A 19,072-nucleotide genomic window follows, 5' to 3' on the forward strand; every position below is an offset into this window, starting at 1 on the left:
TGGGAACATAAAAAGTCTGTGCTGAATGGTACTGCCCTTGATACTGGCCATGTAGTCAGAAACTGTAAGGCTGGAGATGAAGTCCTGGTAGTCAGTAAATGTGGGGCTGATAGTGCTGTCCTGGGAGACAGTAATGGTGAAGCTGGAGGTGCTGTCCTGGGAGACAGTAATGGTGAAGCTGGAGGTGCTGTCCTGGGAGACAGTAATGGTGAAGCTGGAGATGCTGTCCTGGGAGACAGAAATGGTGAAGCTGGAGATTTTGACCAGGTAGTCGGGAACTATACGCAGGAAGGAATACATATAAATGACCTCATAGGGGACAGGAGCCATAGTAGGGAAACAAGTGTAGTCAAAGATAAGATAAAACCAATATTGCAAACTAGAAATACCGCAGGAAATAGCAAACAAGAGGACTCCACTAGCAATAGTGAGGATATATTACCAAAAACAACTGGTGGGAGCTCCATTGTTGGTGCTAGGGAGGATAGAAGTAAGACAGGGAAACATGCACCAACAGGGAATACAGTCACAGAAACCCAAGGCAAACGGAAACCAAGCCTGTGCACATACTATGCACTTGGTATCTGCTGGCATGGGAAATCTGGAAAAACAGATGGGACGTGCAACTATGACCACCCTAGAAAATGCCATGCCCATATGACAACAGGAAAATGCAAACTCCCTTCCTGTAAGCTTTTTCACCCTGAACTGTGTACCTCTTCAGTACAGGAAAGACTGTGCTATAACTTAAATTGCCAGGCATACCATCTAAAGGGGGACAAAAAGATACAAAACATCCAGGCCATGGGAAAACCTGGCTAGCCACAGCCACTCAAGAGGGAGAGGTTTTTTAGTGCCAGGAAGGAAAAAAAACTGGCAGGAAATGGCAGAAATCGTACACCAAATCCAGTCATTCCTGGAGTGGAACCACAGTCGATGGCCTCCACTCCAAACCAACAGATACAGATACTAATGCCGGAAAAAAAATCCCCCCCCCCAGTACCAACAATACCACCAGTCCGATAACATTCTTCTTTGCAAATATACAGGGTCTAAAGCCAGCAACAAACAACAAAGTACCTTTCATCCGTGGACTGCTTGCAGAGGCAAAGGCAATGTTCGCGGCTTTCACTGAGACCCACATAAAGGATCACTTGAACAACGAAATATGGATCCCAGGTTACAACCTATACAGATGTGACAGAGTGAACAGGCAAAAGGGGGTTGGCCTGTACATTGCAGAGTCACTTGTTTGCACAAAACTGCTTAATACCTCAAATGATGTAGTGGAAGTTTTAGCAGTACAGGTCGAGAACCAAAACCTAGTCATTGTGGTAGTCTACAAGCCTCCGGATGCAACATTCCAGCAATTCCAGGAACAGCTGTTAAAAATTGACCACTGTCTGGAAAATCTTCCAGCTCCTGCACCCAACATCTTGCTCCTGGGTGATTTCAACTTAGGGCACCTAAAATGGAGGAATATAGCAAATAATATTGTTGCAGTAATAACACCAGGAGGCAGCTCTGATGAAAACTCACACTCAGACGAGCTTTTAAATCTCTGCACAAAATTCAATTTAAACCAGCAAATAATAGAGCCTACTAGACTGGAGAATACACTAGACCTCATCTTCACTAACAATGATGATCTGATAAGAAATGTCACCATATCAAAAACAATATACTCAGATCACAACATAATTGAGGTTCAGACATGTATGCGTGGAGCCCCAGACCGACATAATGAGACTAGTCACGAGGGAGCATTCACCAAATTCAACTTCAATAACAAAAACATAAAGTGGGACCAAGTAAACCAATTCCTAACCGATATAAGCTGGGAAGATATACTAAGCAACACAGACCCCAACTTATGCCTAGAACAGATTAACTCGGTGGCACTCGATGTTTGCACAAGGCTTATTCCTCTAAGAAAAAGGAGGAGTAGATGTAAAATAGAAAGAGACAGGCGCTCCCTTTACAGGCGACGGAAAAGAATAACAGAGCGGCTAAAAGAGGTCAATATATCTGAAATGCGTAGGGAGACACTGGTCAGAGAAATAGCAAGCATCGAACTTAAGCTAAAAGAATCCTTTAGGAGTCAGGAATCGCGGGAAGAACTAAAAGCCATAAATGAAATCGAAAGAAACCCAAAGTATTTCTTCTCCTATGCCAAATCAAAATCAAGAACAACGTCCAGTATTGGGCCCCTACTTAAACAAGATGGGTCCTACACAGATGACAGCAAGGAAATGAGTGAGCTACTCAAGTCCCAGTATGACTCAGTTTTTAGCAAGTCGCTAACCAGACTGAGAGTCGAAGATCAAAATTAATTTTTTATGAGAGAGCCACAAAATTTGATTAACACAAGCCTATCCGATGTTATCCTGATGCCAAATGACTTCGAACAGGCGATAAATGACATGCCCATGCACTCTGCCCCAGGGCCAGACTCATGGAACTCTGTGTTCATCAAGAACTGCAAGAAGCCCCCATCACGAGCCTTTTCCATCCTATGGAGAGGGAGCATGGACACGGGGGTCGTCCCACACTTACTAAAAACAACAGACATAGCCCCACTCCACAAACGGGGCAGTAAAGCAACAGCAAAGACCTACAGACCAATAGCACTAACATCCCATATCATAAAAATCTTTGAAAGGGTCCTAAGAAGCAAGATCACCACCCATCTAGAAACCCATCAGTTACACAACCCAGGGCAACATGGGTTTAGAACAGGTCGCTCCTGTCTGTCTCAACTATTGGATCACTACGACAAGGTCCTAAATGCACTAGAAGACAAAAAGAATGCAGATGTAATATATACAGACTTTGCAAAAGCCTTCGACAAGTGTGACCATGGCGTAATAGCGCACAAAATGCGTGCTAAAGGAATAACAGGAAAAGTCGGTCGATGGATCTATAATTTCCTCACTAACAGAACACAGAGAGTAGTCATCAACAGAGTAAAGTCCGAGGCAGCTACGGTGAAAAGCGCTGTTCCACAAGGCACAGTACTCGCTCCCATCTTGTTCCTCATCCTCATATCCGACATAGACAAGGATGTCAGCCACAGCACTGTGTCTTCCTTTGCAGATGACACCCGAATCTGCATGACAGTGTCTTCCATTGCAGACACTGCAAGGCTCCAGGCGGATATCAACCAAATCTTTCAGTGGGCTGCAGAAAACAATATGAAGTTCAACGATGAGAAATTTCAATTACTCAGATATGGTAAACATGAGGAAATTAAATCTTCATCAGAGTACAAAACAAATTCTGGCCACAAAATATCTGAGAGTGCAGGCACTGTACTTCCCATCTCCAGGACTCAAGTCCGGCCTGCCGGTTTCCCTGAATCCCTTCATAAATGTTACTTTGCTCACACTCCAACAGCACGTCAAGTATTAAAAACCATTTGTCTCCATTCACTCCTATCAAACACGCTCACGCATGCCTGCTGGAAGTCCAAGCCCCTCGCACACAAAACCTCCTTTACCCCCTCCCTCCAACCCTTCCTAGGCCGACCCCTACCCCGCCTTCCTTCCACTACAGACTGATACACTCTTGAAGTCATTCTGTTTCGCTCCATTCTCTCTACATGTCCGAACCACCTCAACAACCCTTCCTCAGCCCTCTGGACAACAGTTTTGGTAATCCCGCACCACCTCCTAACTTCCAAACTACGAATTCTCTGCATTATATTCACACCACACATTGCCCTCAGACATGACATCTCCACTGCCTTCAGCGAGGAGAAGGCTGGAGGCAGTGGAGATGTCATGTCTGAGGGCAATGTGTGGTGTGAATATAATGCAGAGAATTCGTAGTTTGGAAGTTAGGAGGAGGTGCGGGATTACCAAAACTGTTGTCCAGAGGGCTGAGGAAGGGTTGTTGAGGTGGTTCGGACATGTAGAGAGAATGGAGCGAAACAGAATGACTTCAAGAGTGTATCAGTCTGTAGTGGAAGGAAGGCGGGGTAGGGGTCGGCCTAGGAAGGGTTGGAGGGAGGGGGTAAAGGAGGTTTTGTGTGCGAGGGGCTTGGACTTCCAGCAGGCATGCGTGAGCGTGTTTGATAGGAGTGAATGGAGACAAATGGTTTTTAATACTTGACGTGCTGTTGGAGTGTGAGCAAAGTAACATTTATGAAGGGATTCAGGGAAACCGGCAGGCCGGACTTGAGTCCTGGAGATGGGAAGTACAGTGCCTGCACTCTGAAGGAGGGGTGTTAATGTTGCAGTTTAAAAACTGTAGTGTAAAGCACCCTTCTGGCAAGACAGTGATGGAGTGAATGATGGTGAAAGTTTTTCTTTTTCGGGCCACCCTGCCTTGGTGGGAATCGGCCAGTGTGATAATAATAAAAAAAAAATAGAGCGAAACACCAACGTCAAAGACCTGGGAGTGATCATGTCGGAAGATCTCACCTTCAAGGACCATAACATTGTATCAATCGCATCTGCTAGAAAAATGACAGGATGGATAATGAGAACCTTCAAAACTAGGGAGGCCAAGCCCATGATGACACTCTTCAGGTCACTTGTTCTATCTAGGCTGGAATATTGCTGCACACTAACAGCACCTTTCAAGGCAGGTGAAATTGCCGACCTAGAAAATGTACAGAGAACTTTCACGGCGCGCATAACGGAGATAAAACACCTCAATTACTGGGAGCGCTTGAGGTTCCTAAACCTGTATTCCCTGGAACGCAGGAGGGAGAGATACATGATTATATACACCTGGAAAATCCTAGAGGGACTAGTACCGAACTTGCACACGAAAATCACTCACTACGAAAGCAAAAGACTTGGCAGACGATGCACCATCCCCCCAATGAAAAGCAGGGGTGTCACTAGCACGTTAAGAGACCATACAATAAGTGTCAGGGGCCTGAGACTGTTCAGCTGCCTCCCAGCACACATAAGGGGGATTACAAACAGACCCCTGGCAGTCTTCAAGCTGGCACTGGACAAGCACCTAAAGTCAGTTCCTGATCAGCCGGGCTGTGGCTCGTATGTTGGTTTGCGTGCAGCCAGCAGCAACAGCCTGGTTGATCAGGCTCTGATCCACCAGGAGGCCTGGTCACAGACCGGGCCGTGGGGGCGTTGACCCCCGGAACTCTCTCCAGGTAAACTCCAGGTTGGTAGCAACATGCAGTTACTCATGCTGTTTGTGAATTCAGTAACTTGTGGGTCCTGGTCTTGCAGGAGATTTATATTGAAGTCACTTAAGAGTAGTAAGTGATCTTTGTTCATGTGTGCATCAGTTATACTTCCTAGGTTTTCACTAAAACGGCTAATGTTTGACTGTGGTACTCTTGTATCGTGTACTTTGGGCACAGAAAGTGCATCATTAGGTCATTTGAGAGGCATTGGAGTTGTCTCAGTAGTTTGTAGTGCTTGATCATTCCCCAGGATGCAACCCACGACGATCGACTAACTCCCAGGTACCTTTTTACTGAAGGTTAACAGGGACAGTGGGTGTAAGGAGACTCGCCCATATGTCTCGCCCTGCCCAGGTAGTGTAGATGTTTATCACTGTGAGAGGTTTTTGTAGGTACATGTATTTGGATTTGAATTTAGCTATTTTATATTCCCCATATTCATCCCTTGTGCAAGTATTAGTGGTACATTCTAGTTGGTCTGAGTAAAGGTAGGGAAGTTTTTATTGCATTTATGGATTTAGAAAAGGCATATGATAGAGTGGATAAGGGAGCAATGTGGCAGATGCTGCAAGTATATGGAATAGGTGGTAAGTTACTAAATGCTGTAAAGAGTTTTTATGAGGATAGTGAGGCTCAGGTTAGGGTGTGTAGAAGAGAGGGATACTACTTCCCAGTAAAAGTAGGTCTTAGACAGGGATGTGTAATGTCACCATGGTTGTTTAATATATTTATAGATGGGGTTGTAAAAGAAGTAAATGCTAAGGTGTTCGGGAGAGGGGTGGGATTAAATTATGGGGAATTAAATACAAAATGGGAAGTGACACAGTTACTTTTTGCTGATGATACTGTGCTTATAGGAGATTCTAAAGAAAAATTGCAAAGGTTAGTGGATGAATTTGGGAATGTGTGTAAAGGTAGAAAGCTGAAAGTGAACATAGAAAAGAGTAAGGTGATAAGAGTATCAAATGATTTAGATAAAGAAAAAATGGATATCAAATTGAGGAGGAGGAGTATGGAAGAAGTGAATGTTTTCAGATATTTGGGAGTTGACGTGTCAGCGGATGGATTTATGAAGGATGAGGTTAATCATAGAATTGATGAAGGAAAATAGGTGAGTGGTGCATTGAGGTATATTTTTTTTTTTTTTTTTATTATCACTCTGGCCGATTCCCACCAAGGCAGGGTGGCCCGAAAAAGAAAAACTTTCACCATCATTCACTCCATCACTGTCTTGCCAGAAGGGTGCTTTACACTACAGTTTTTAAACTGCAACATTAACACCCCTCCTTCAGAGTGCAGGCACTGTACTTCCCATCTCCAGGACTCAAGTCCGGCCTGCCGGTTTCCCTGAATCCCTTCATAAATGTTACTTTGCTCACACTCCAACAGCACGTCAAGTATTAAAAACCATTTGTCTCCATTCACTCCTATCAAACACGCTCACGCATGCCTGCTGGAAGTCCAAGCCCCTCGCACACAAAACCTCCTTTACCCCCTCCCTCCAACCCTTCCTAGGCCGACCCCTACCCCGCCTTCCTTCCACTACAGACTGATACACTCTTGAAGTCATTCTGTTTCGCTCCATTCTCTCTACATGTGCGAACCACCTCAACAACCCTTCCTCAGCCCTCTGGACAACAGTTTTGGTAATCCCACACCTCCTCCTAACTTCCAAACTACGAATTCTCTGCATTATATTCACACCACACATTGCCCTCAGACATGACATCTCCACTGCCTCCAGCCTTCTCCTCGCTGCAACATTCATCACCCACGCTTCACACCCATATAAGAGCGTTGGTAAAACTATACTCTCATACATTCCCCTCTTTGCCTCCAAGGACAAAGTTCTTTGTCTTCCTCTTGAGGTATATGTGGAGGCAAAAAATGTTATCAATGGAGGCAAAGAAGGGAATGTATGAAAGTATAGTGGTACCAACACTCTTATATGGGTGTGAAGCTTGGGTTGTAAATGCTGCAGCGAGGAGGCGGTTGGAGGCAGTGGAGATGTCCTGTCTAAGGGCAATGTGTGGTGTAAATATTATGCAGAAAATTCAGAGTGTGGAAATTAGGAGGTGTGGAGTTAAAAAAAAGTATTAGTCAGAGGGCTGAAGAGGGTTTGTTGAGGTGGTTTGGTTATTTAGAGAGAATGGATCAAAGTATAATGACATGGAGAGCGTATAAATCTGTAGGGGAAGGAAGGCAGGGTAGGGGTCATCCTCGAAAAGGTTGGAGGGAGGGGGTAAAGGAGGTGTTGTGGGCGAGGGGTTTGGACTTCCAGCACAAACATCTCTACGACATTCCCCGTGTCCGACTAAACCTTTACAAAAATTCAATGTATGTCAAAGGCCCTAAAATCTGGAATACCCTACCTGAGAACTCTAGAACTGCAGACACATTCATCACCTTCAAAACTACCATTAGAAAACATCTTATCTCCCTGATACACCCCGTCAACTAACTACACGAATACCACCTGGTGGTTCACACTTACACTCGCTCACTCATTTGACCATAAACAGAAATATTAATCTCAGTCTTAAAATAATGAATCCTGTGATACTCCAATACTGAAACCATATACTGTGCCAAAACAAAAGCATTCACATTGCTAAACTCACAAACTAGTATTTAGTCACTTAGCCATAATACCAACTTACCTCATAATTTGTAATATTTTACAATTAAGAATAAAACTAAGTATGCCCGAAATGCCTAGCCATGCTAAGCGTTCTAGTGGTACACTCTGTAATCACAGCAAGCATGCGTGAGCGTGTTAGATAGGAGTGAATGGAGACAAATGGTATTTGGGACCTGACGATCTGTTGGAGTGTGAGCAGGGTAATATTTAGTGAAGGGATTCAGGGAAACCAGTTATTTTATATAACCGGACTTGAGTCCTGGAAATGGGAAGTACAATGCCTGCACTCTAAAGGAGGGGTTTGGGATATTGGCAGTTTGGAGGGATATGTTGTGTATTTTTATACGTATATACTTCTAAACTGTTGTATTCTGGGCACCTCTGCAAAAACAGTGATTATGTGTGAGTGAAGTGAAAGTGTTAAATGATGATGAAAGTATTTTCTTTTTGGGGATTTTCTTTCTCTTTGGGTCACTCTGCCTTGGTGGGAGACGGCCGACTTGTTGAAAAAAAAAAAAATATATATATAAATTTGAAATGTTTCATCTTAATTTTCCTTTAGCAAAGAATTTTGTTAATTGTATTCTTCCTTCATTGTCACAGAACACAGGAGGTAATTAGAAGAGTAAAAACAAAGTTTTCTACTAGTGAAGAATTTGCTGTTAAGTTGCTGAATGTATTTGGAGAGAAGGAAGCCTTACTTACACATGAGGCTATAAGATTCACCCCACCTGGCATTTTTCTACGGACTAACGGGCTCAAGGTAGGCACAGCAGTGCCACTTGCTAGTGATTGGTTCAAAAGGCAATCAGCAGAAAAGAATGGCCCCAGGCTGGGCTGTGAGGATACCAAAAAATTGATAATACTTTAGTGTTAATGCCAGTAGAATAATTCATTTAATAAATTTATTAAGTTTAAGATTAAAACTAAAAAAAAAATTTAGTCAGAATAACATATTAGTGAATTTAAATAAATTTGTTCTTGTGGACAGTATTATCCATAATTAAAACTAATTTTGTGCCTTCTAGTACTGTACCTGGCTTCCTCGTGAGCACTTCATCAAGAGTGCCTTATAGTGCTCTTCCTGGCTTCCTCTTCAGAACCTCATTATGAGTGCCTTCTGGTACTGTACCTGGATTTCTCTTGAGAGCCTCATTATGAGTGCCTTCTGGTACTGTACCTGGATTTCTCTTGAGAACCTCATCCAGAGTGTCTTCTGGTACTGTACCTGGCTTCCTCTTGAGAATCTAATCAAGAGTGCCTTCTAGTACTCTACCTGGCTTCCTCTTGAGAACTTCATTATGAGTGCCTTCTGGTACTGTACCTGGATTTCTCTTAGAGAACCTCATCCAGAGTGTCTTCTGGTACTGTACCTGGCTTCCTCTTGAGAACCTCATCCAGAGTGCCTTCTGGTACTGTACCTGGCTTCCTCTTGAGAACCTCATCCAGAGTGCCTTCTGGTACTGTACCTGGCTTCCTCTTGAGAACCTCATCCAGAGTGCCTTCTGGTACTGTACCTGGCTTCCTCTTCAGAACCTCTTCGAGAGTGCCTTCTTGTACTGTACCTGGCTTCCTCTTGAGAACCTCATCCAGAGTGCCTTCTGGTACTGTACCTGGCTTCCTCTTCAGAACCTCTTCGAGAGTGCCTTCTTGTACTGTACCTGGCTTCCTCTTCAGAACCTCATCCAGAGTGTGTTCTGGTACTGTACCTGTCTTCCTCTTCAGAACCTCTTCAAGAGTGCCTTTTGGTACTGTACCTGGCTTCCTCTTGAGAATTGAGAACCTCTTCAAGAGTGACTTCTAGTACTGTACCTGGCTTCCTTTTGAGAACCTCTTCAAGAGTGCCTTCTGGTACTGTACCTGGCTTCTTCTTGAGAATTTCATCATGAGTGCCTTCTAGTGCTCTACCTGGCTTCTTGAGAACCTCATCATGAGTACCTTCTAGTTTTCTACTTGGCTTTCTCTTGAGAATCTCATTATGAGTGCCTTCTGGTACTGTATTTTACTTTCTCTTGAGAACCTATCAGGAGGGAGATTAGCTACCATATTCTTCACCCTCTATACTGCTGCTTCTAATTGTTCAGTTTTTTTCTTTTTTAATACAGGGTTTGACAAGGTTAGGTTAAGGATCCATATCTTTATTGATAAGCTATTTACAAGTTAAGGATTTCTAACTTTATTAACAAGCTAAGAGCTGTTACCTACATCAGCTCATTTGAAAGCATTTTTATTGTTATGAAACATACAAGTACGGAACAGGATGAAGTTGGAGCCATCTGCGGGCCAGCATTTTCACTTAATCAACTGACATCACAATGCTGTACGAATGTGTTCCAGACTCGAGTCATCCTGGGGATAAATGATCTCAGATGAAGTGATGTTCTGGAGAAAGGTACAGCCAGAGTGGAGTTGCTGCTTTTTGCTCATTTTGTGATTTAGAAGCTTGCTTCTCGCTGTCCTTGAAGTGGAGCCAAGTGTGGTATTTTGACAATGTTGGCCTTGTACATAACAGTAAGGCCACCCATATCCCTCCTGTGTTGAAGGCTCTACTGAAATGACAGATCTATCCAAGATGGGTCCAGGCGAGAGATGAGATGTCTTGCTCTGTTCTCTACTCTGTCAAGCAGTCATAGATGAGAGGGGGGCATCCACACATTATTTCAAATAAAAAGTATCATTTTCCTATATCTGTAAAACCCTTGTGCTGTGCCAAAACAAATTGTTTATCTTTCTACAATAATATATAGCTGATGCTTATAAATGAAATATTTAAATAGTAGTGAACAGCCTTGACCAGGGATTAGTACCAAATTTGCACACAAAAATCACTCCCTATGAAAGCAAAAGACAGCAGACGATGCAACATCCTCCCAGTGAAAAGCAGGGGCGCCACTAGCACGATAAGAGACAGCGCAATAAGTGTGAGGGGCCCTAGACTGTTCAACTGCCTCCCAGCATACATAAGGGGATTACCAATAGACCCCTGGCTGTCTTCAAGAAGGCACTGGACAGGCACCTAAAGTCAGTACCTGACCAGCTGGACTGTGGTTCATATGTCGGATTGCATGTGGTCAACAGTAACAGTGATCAGGCCCTGATCCAGTATAAGGCTTGGTCACAGACTGGGCTGCAGGGGCGTTGACCCCCGAAACTCTCTCCAGGTATACTCCAGATGTCTTTCCTTGTCTGCATTATCTTCCCTCACACTGAAAAATTATAGTCGTGACTACTGTATGTCTTTCGTTCAATTTATGGTACCTTACCTCACACTTTAAGAACATTGTAGTCTTAATTATATCTTAACTTCTCACTACTTTAACTTCATTTTATTCAGCTTAGCTGTTCTTTGTGCATTTATTTACTCTTTCCCATTTTTTTCACCATTTTTCATTTTCCCTTCTGTATCCCATACAATACAATGCAGTGTAATTTTTATATGTTTATGCAGTACAAATAATATAGTTGACATGTAATTAATCATTACTAGGTACAAAAGAAAGCCAATGATTTTTCTCTTTCAGGCAAGTCGCAAGCGGCTATGGAGTGAGATGGAGGCTGCCAATGTGAAGGCATGGCTACCTGAGTGGTCCAGAATTAACATCAACATTGTAGGAGATATGCAGCATATTCCCCCACTAGTCCAACAGATGATCAGTGAAGGGCGTTGTTACTTGCTGGTTTGTTATCTCCCACTTCATCCTCTGTGTTTAGCCTCACATATGCACTTCTTGAAAATATAAATTTCAAACTAATATAAATCCTGTGTTATTCCAAAGTATTACACTTATGAACAAGTGCTAAACCCCTATAGGTTATTAAATACTGTGGAAATGTTGAAATAAATGATACAATAAAACAATAATGCATCAATACACTGCACTCGTGCATAATTATATCTATACTGGTTGATTGTCTCTTGGTTGTATGATCTCAAGTTGTCTCTCTTTCCAGAGATATGAACTGTCTTCACCCATTGATGCCAGTGAAGAGCGTGAGTGCACTACAGGTTTAGTGCACTCAATAATAGTAATAATAATAATAATAATATCTTTATTTACTACAAGTACACTTGTTATGCAGAGCATTTCGGGCAAATTAGGTCAGTTTTGTCCCAGGATGTGACCCATACCAGTCCACTAACTCCCAGGTACCCATTTTACTGAGGGGTGAACATAGACAACCAGTGTAAAGAAACATGCCCAATGTTTCTGCCCACGCTGGGAATCGAACCCAGACCCTTGCCATGTGAATCGAGAGCTTTAGCCACCAGGCCATGCTACACTAAATATAAGTTTACCCATGAGTGATCCAATAGTAATGTGTGGAAAGAATGCATTTGACTATCTAAACATGTTGAAAATTATATTTCAAACTTAAAGACAAATAGTTTTATTTTTTAAAAATAAAGTGAAGGTAGTCATTAGCTTATTCTGTGCATTAAATATACAGGAGGAACCTGCTTATACAGTAGGTTTGGTTCCGGGCTACTGCTGTAAGGTGCAACATGGCCTTTTTTCACTTTTAGTGCCTAAAAAAATGCATATACCTGGAGTATACCTGAAGAGGGTTCCAGGAGTCAGTGCTCCCATGGTCCGGTCTGTGACCAGGCCTCATGGTGGATCAGGGCCTGATCAGCCAGGCTGTTACTGTTGGCCGCATCCAACCTGACGTACGAACCACAGCATAGCTGGTCAGGTACTGACTTTAGGTGCCTCTCCAGAGCCTTCTTGAAGACAACCAGGGGTCTGTTGGTGATCCCCCTTATGTATGCTGAGAGGCAGTTGAACAGTCTTGGGCCCCTGACACTTATGTTGTCTCTTATTGTGCTATTGGTGCCCCTACTTTTCACTGGGGGATGTTGCATTGCCTGCCAAGTCTTTTGCTTTCATAGAGAGTGATTTTCATGTGCAAGTTTGGTACTAATCCCTCTAGGATTTTCCAAGTGTATATAATCATGTATCTCCCGCCTGCATTCTAGGGAATACAGGTTGAGGAACTTCAAGCGTTCCCAGTAATTAAGGTGTTTTATCGCAGTTATGTATGCTGTGAAGGTTCTCTGTACATTTTCTAGGTCAGCAATTTCACCTGCCTTGAAAGGTGCTGTTAGTGTGCAATAGTTATACGTATTTGGAGTTTTATGTTTACAGTCATTTGGGTTAATGTAGGTGTAAATGAGGAGGATGTATGTGTGTGTGTGTGTGTGTGTGTGCATGTGCATGTGTGTGTACTCACCTACTCACCTAGTTGAGGTTGCGGGGGTCGAGTCCGAGCTCCTGGCCCCGCCTCTTCACTGATCGCTACTAGGTCACTCTCCCTGAGCCGTGAGCTTTATCATACCTCTGCTTAAAGCTATGTATGGATCCTGCCTCCACTACATCGCTTCCCAAACTATTCCACTTACTGACTACTCTGTGGCTGAAGAAATACTTCCTAACATCCCTGTGATTCATCTGTGTCTTCAGCTTCCAACTGTGTCCCCTTGTTACTGTGTCCAATCTCTGGAACATCCTGTCTTTGTCCACCTTGTCAATTCCTCTCAGTATTTTGTATGTCGTTATCATGTCCCCCCTATCTCTCCTGTCCTCCAGTGTTGTCAGGTTGATTTCCCTTAACCTCTCCTCGTAGGACATACCTCTTAGCTCTGGGACTAGTCTTGTTGCAAACCTTTGCACTTTCTCTAGTTTCTTTACGTGCTTGGCTAGGTGTGGGTTCCAAACTGGTGCCGCATACTCCAATATGGGCCTAACATATACGGTGTACAGGGTCCTGAACGATTCCTTATTAAGATGTCGGAATGCTGTTCTGAGGTTTGCTAGGCGCCCATATGCTGCAGCAGTTATTTGGTTGATGTGCGCTTCAGGAGATGTGCCTGGTGTTATACTCACCCCAAGATCTTTTTCCTTCAGTGAGGTTTGTAGTCTCTGACCCCCTAGACTGTACTCCGTCTGCGGCCTTCTTTGCCCTTCCCCAATCTTCATGACTTTGCACTTGGTGGGATTGAACTCCAGGAGCCAATTGCTGGACCAGGTCTGCAGCCTGTCCAGATCCCTTTGTAGTTCTGCCTGGTCTTCGATCAAGTGTATTCTTCTCATCAACTTCACGTCATCTGCAAACAGGGACACCTCAGAGTCTATTCCTTCCGTCATGTCGTTCACAAATACCAGAAACAGCACTGGTCCTAGGACTGACCCCTGCGGGACCCCGCTGGTCACAGGTGCCCACTCTGACACCTCGCCACGTACCATGACTCGCTGCTGTCTTCCTGACAAGTATTCCCTGATCCATTGTAGTGCCTTCCCTGTTATCCCTGCTTGGTCCTCCAGTTTTTGCACCAATCTCTTGTGTGGAACTGTGTCAAACGCCTTCTTGCAGTCCAAGAAAATGCAATCCACCCACCCCTCTCTCTCTTGTCTTACTGCTGTCACCATGTCATAGAACTCCAGTAGGTTTGTGACACAGGATTTCCCGTCCCTGAAACCATGTTGGCTGCTGTTGATGAGATCATTCCTTTCTAGGTGTTCCACCACTCTTCTCCTGATAATCTTCTCCATGATTTTGCATACTATACATGTCAGTGACACTGGTCTGTAGTTTAATGCTTCATGTCTGTCTCCTTTTTTAAAGATTGGGACTACATTTGCTGTCTTCCATGCCTCAGGCAATCTCCCTGTTTCGATAGATGTATTGAATATTGTTGTTAGGGGTACACATAGCGCCTCTGCTCCCTCTCTCAATACCCATGGGGAGATGTTATCTGGCCCCATTGCCTTTGAGGTATCTAGCTCACTCAGAAGCCTCTTCACTTCTTCCTTGGTTGTGTGCACTGTGTCCAGCACTTGGTGGTGTGCCCCACCTCTCCGTCTTTCTGGAGTCCCTTCTGTCTCCTCTGTGAACACTTCTTTGAATCTCTTGTTGAGTTCTTCACATACTTCACGGTCATTTCCTGTTGTCTCTCCTCCTTCCTTCCTTAGCCTGATTACCTGGTCCTTGACTGTTGTTTTCCTCCTGATGTGGCTGTACAACAGTTTCGGGTCAGATTTGGCTTTCGCTGCTATGTCATTTTCATATTGTCTTTGGGCCTCCCTTCTTATCTGTGCATATTCGTTTCTGGCTCTACGACTGTTCTCCTTATTCTCCTGGGTCCTTTGCCTTCTATATTTCTTCCATTCCCTAGCACACTTGGTTTTTGCCTCCCTGCACCTTTGGGTAAACCATGGGCTCATCCTGGCTTTTTCATTACTCCTGTTACCCTTGGGTACAAACCTCTCCTCAGCCTCCTTGCATTTTGTTGCTACATATTCCATCATCTCATTAACTGGCTTCCCTGCCAGTTCTCTGTCCCACTGAACTCCGTTCAGGTAGTTCCTCATTCCTGTGTAGTCCCCTTTCTTGTAGTTTGGCTTCATTCGTCCTGTGTGTGTGTGTGTGTGTGTGTGTGTGTGTGTGTGTGTGTGTGTGTGTGTGTGTGTGTGTGCATGTGCATGTGCATGTGTGTGTGTGTGTGTGTCTGTGTGTGTGTGTGTGTGTGTGTGTGTGTGCGTGTGTGTGTGTGTGTGTGTGTGTGTGTGCACACGTGTGTGTGTGTGCGTGTGCGTGCATGTGCATGTGTGTGTGTGTGTGTGTGTACGTGTACGTGCGCGTGCGTGCGTGCGTGCGTGCGTGCGTGCGTGCGTGCATGTGTGTGTGTGTGTGTGTGTGTGTGTGTGTGTGTGTGTGTGTGTGTGTGTGTGTGTGTGTGTGTGTGTGTGTGTGTGTGTGAATGGGTGGTTTTTATGTAGTTAGTTGATGGTGGGGTGTGTTAGGGAGATAAGATGTTTCTGACAGTAGTTTTGAAAATGGTGGCTGAGTCTGTAGTTCTAGAGTTTTCAGATAGGGAGTTTCAGATTTTAGACCCTTTAATGTACATTGTATATTTGTATAGATTGAGCCAGACACGGGGAATGTCATAGAGATTTTTGTCTGGTATTGTGCATATGGGTCCTGTCACAACTATCAAGAAAGCGTTTTAGTTCAGGATTAGTATTGGAATTTATGGTTCTGTAAATGTAGGTTGTATTGTATTAAGTGTGGATGCTCTGGACAGTGAGTGAGTTTAGGTCTTTGAAGAGTGGGGTGTTGCCTGAGATTGGATTGCATGATTATTCTTACTTCACTTCATGGTCCTTGTGTATTCCTACAGGTGCTCCTTGACTTATGATAGTTCGACTTATGATATTTCGATTGTGCAAAAGCAATTATGTACTTTAGAGATGAAACTTAAGATAATTACCCAGCATGAAGGCAGCAAGACCATAACTTGGTATTTAGTTACAGTAATTTTTTGTTTATTTACCTATTCAGTGACAGTAGTTATTTATTTATCCATTTATCATATATTCGTATTCGACCTACAATATTTTTGACTTACGATGGGTTTGTTGGAACGTAATCCTAAGTGAAGAAGCACCTGTATATATATATACTGTACATACTCCTCTTTCTCATGTATTCTCTACTGACTTAATGAGGCCCACTGTGTGGACAAAACATCATAAATAAAGGTATCCATTGCATCTGAGATTCACTTTATTTTCTGAAGAAAATGCAGTACTATGCTGTCTAGTACAGTACTCTTCATAAAATAATATAACCTGGCAACCTTTTTGTAATATCAAATGGTAATTCATGCAAAATGCTTAAAACATTCAGATATATTCCTTGCAGCATGAACGTGAATGGCATACTCTTAATATGGAGCGGTGTGCAATACCAACTGGCGAAATTTTTTTTAAACTCGTGGGCAGGGGATCTACTCGCGATGCAATCAATTCTACTTCACACAGACAACCAGATGCTGCCACTAAGAAAGTGGAAATGATCAGTCTATTTTGTAGTGCACAGGTAAAGGCAGTAGCATGTTGTTACATTGGTGTTCTCTTCTGTTTTTGAGAACAAAGAGAGGTAGCTATGACAGCAAAACTTTCTGGTAGCCTTATTTCATTAGTAATTTCATACTTTCTCCATCCATGAAGTTGTCTTCTCATCACTTTCACCCCTGTACTTCACTTAAAATTGTCTTACAAGCCTACCATCAGTTATCCTTTCCTCGTATACAGATTTTTATTATAATTATAATTAATTGCTGAACTCATAAGGGTTGTACAGCTCTGATATAGAGAGCCTTCCAGAAGATAGTATTTCTCTTGAATCACACAATACACAGTTAATACTACAAGTGTGTTTCTTTCTCAAACTAGTAGTTTACTCTGCTTTTAACAAGTTGTCATTAACAAACCTGAATAGATCAAATCACAGTACTACTAGGCATGGTCAGACCCTGTCATCATTGGTTAATAACAGCCTTGAAATGCTTATTCACTTACATTGGAACATATCCTTCATAAGTGTGCTGTCCCCGGATAACAAAATTTCCTCATTGCTCCATGGATTTGGCAATAGCAGCTAATGCATTGAGTTACTTCATAGATGAGCTAGATGTTTCACACATCTCATCATTTACTATGCCTACTCTGTCTGCAGCTTTGTGAAGCACATGACAAACACAGCTGTAGTGTTCATCAGCTTACTTGGTTTATATTTATGATGAACCCCTTCTCATTTACTTCAATGAATTGGTGTCTGTTTAGTTTAACATCAGTTTTATGGGCCAAGAGCTGTTATCCTACTTTTAGCGCATTTCAGTGATAGACTTCTAAAAAATAATTTATTTTTAGGTAGAAGGTTGGTAGACAGCAACCACCCAGGGTGGTACTAACGTCCTGCCAAGTGAGTGTAAAACGAAAGCCTGTACTTGTTTTACATGATGGTAGGATTGCAGGTGTCTATTGTCTGTCTCATAAATATACAAGATTACAGGTACGTCTTGCTACTTCTACTTACACTTAGGTCACACTACACATACATGAGTTTTCTTTGATTTTATCTTAATAGTTCTTGTTCTTTTTACTTTTCCTTTTATATCCATGGGGAAGTTGAATAAGAATCTTTCCTCCGTAAGCCATGTGTGTTGTAAAAGTCAACTAAAATGCCGGGAACAATGGGCTAGTAATCCTTTTTCCTGTAATGATTACTAAAAAGATTAAGAAGAAGAAAATTGTCAAAGTGGGATGTCTGAATGTGCGTGGATGTTGTGCGAGTGATAAGAAAGAGATGATTGTACAAGGATGTTATGAATGAGAGGAAGCTGGATGTCGTGGCTTTAAGTGAAACAAAGCTAATGGGGGTGGGAGAGTTTCAGTGGAGAGAAATAAATGGAATTAGGTCGGGGGTTTCAAATAGAGTTAGAGCTAAAGGAGTAGCAATAATGTTGAAGGATAAGCTATGGCAGGAAAAAGGAGATTATAAATGTATTAATTCAAGGATTAAGTGGAGTAAAATAAAGGTTGGATCTGAAAAGTGGGTTATAGTAAGCATAGCTGCACCTGCTGAAGAGAGAAGTGTAGAGGAGAGAAAGAGATTTTGGGAAATGTTGAGTGAATTTGTGGGGAGTTTTGAACCAAGTGTGAGAGTACTTGTGGTTGGGGATTTCAATGCTAAAGTGGGTAAAAATGTTGTGGAGGGAGTAGTAGGTAAATCTGGGGTGCCAGGGGTAAATGAAAATGGGGAGCCTTTAGTAGAGCTATGTGTAGAAAGAAGTTTGGTAATAAGTAATACATACTTTATGAAAAAGAGGATAAATAAATATACAGGGTATGATATAGCACGTAATGAAAATAGTTTGTTAGATTATATATTGGTGGATAAAAGGTTGATGGGTAGGCTCCAGGATGTACATGTTTATAGAGGGGCAACTGATATATCAGATCATTATTTAGTTGTAGCTACAGTTAGAGTAAGAGGCAGATGGGACAAGAGGAAAATGGCAACAAGAAGTAAGAGAGAGGTGAAAATATATAAACTAAGGGAGGAGGAAGTTCGGGTGAGATATAAGCAACTATTGGCAGAAAGGTGGGCTAGTGCAAGTATGAGTAGTGGGGGGGGGGGGTTAAAGAGGATTGGAATAGTTTTAAAAGTGCAGTATTAGAATGTGGGGCAGAAGTTTGTGGTTATATGAGGGTGGGTGCAGGAGGAAAGAGGAGTGATTGGTGGAATGAAGTAAAGGGTGTGATAAAAGAGAAAAAGGTACCTTATGAGAGGTTTTTACAAAGCAGAAGTGTTATAAGAAGAGCAGAGTATACCAGGAAAAGTGTACGGTAGGGTTATTATTGAAAGAATTAGAGGTAAGACAGAATGTAGGATTGGGGATGGGCAAGGAGGTTTTAGAGTGGGTA

General features: G+C 42.8%; 1 protein-coding gene across 1 annotated transcript in view; it reads left to right on the forward strand.

Annotated features, from left to right (window-relative positions):
* LOC128690263 (uncharacterized) overlaps positions 1-19,072 on the forward strand; it is a 72,423-nt gene that overhangs the window by 16,517 nt on the left and 36,834 nt on the right. The window contains exons 6-8 of the mRNA XM_070090577.1: positions 8,406-8,565; positions 11,324-11,479; positions 16,506-16,682. Coding sequence (XP_069946678.1) covers positions 8,406-8,565; positions 11,324-11,479; positions 16,506-16,682 — 493 coding nt within the window. The remainder of the gene's footprint in view (positions 1-8,405; positions 8,566-11,323; positions 11,480-16,505; positions 16,683-19,072) is intronic.

This window comes from Cherax quadricarinatus, chromosome 32 (genome assembly GCF_038502225.1).
Source record: "Cherax quadricarinatus isolate ZL_2023a chromosome 32, ASM3850222v1, whole genome shotgun sequence".
NCBI lineage: Eukaryota > Metazoa > Arthropoda > Malacostraca > Decapoda > Parastacidae > Cherax > Cherax quadricarinatus.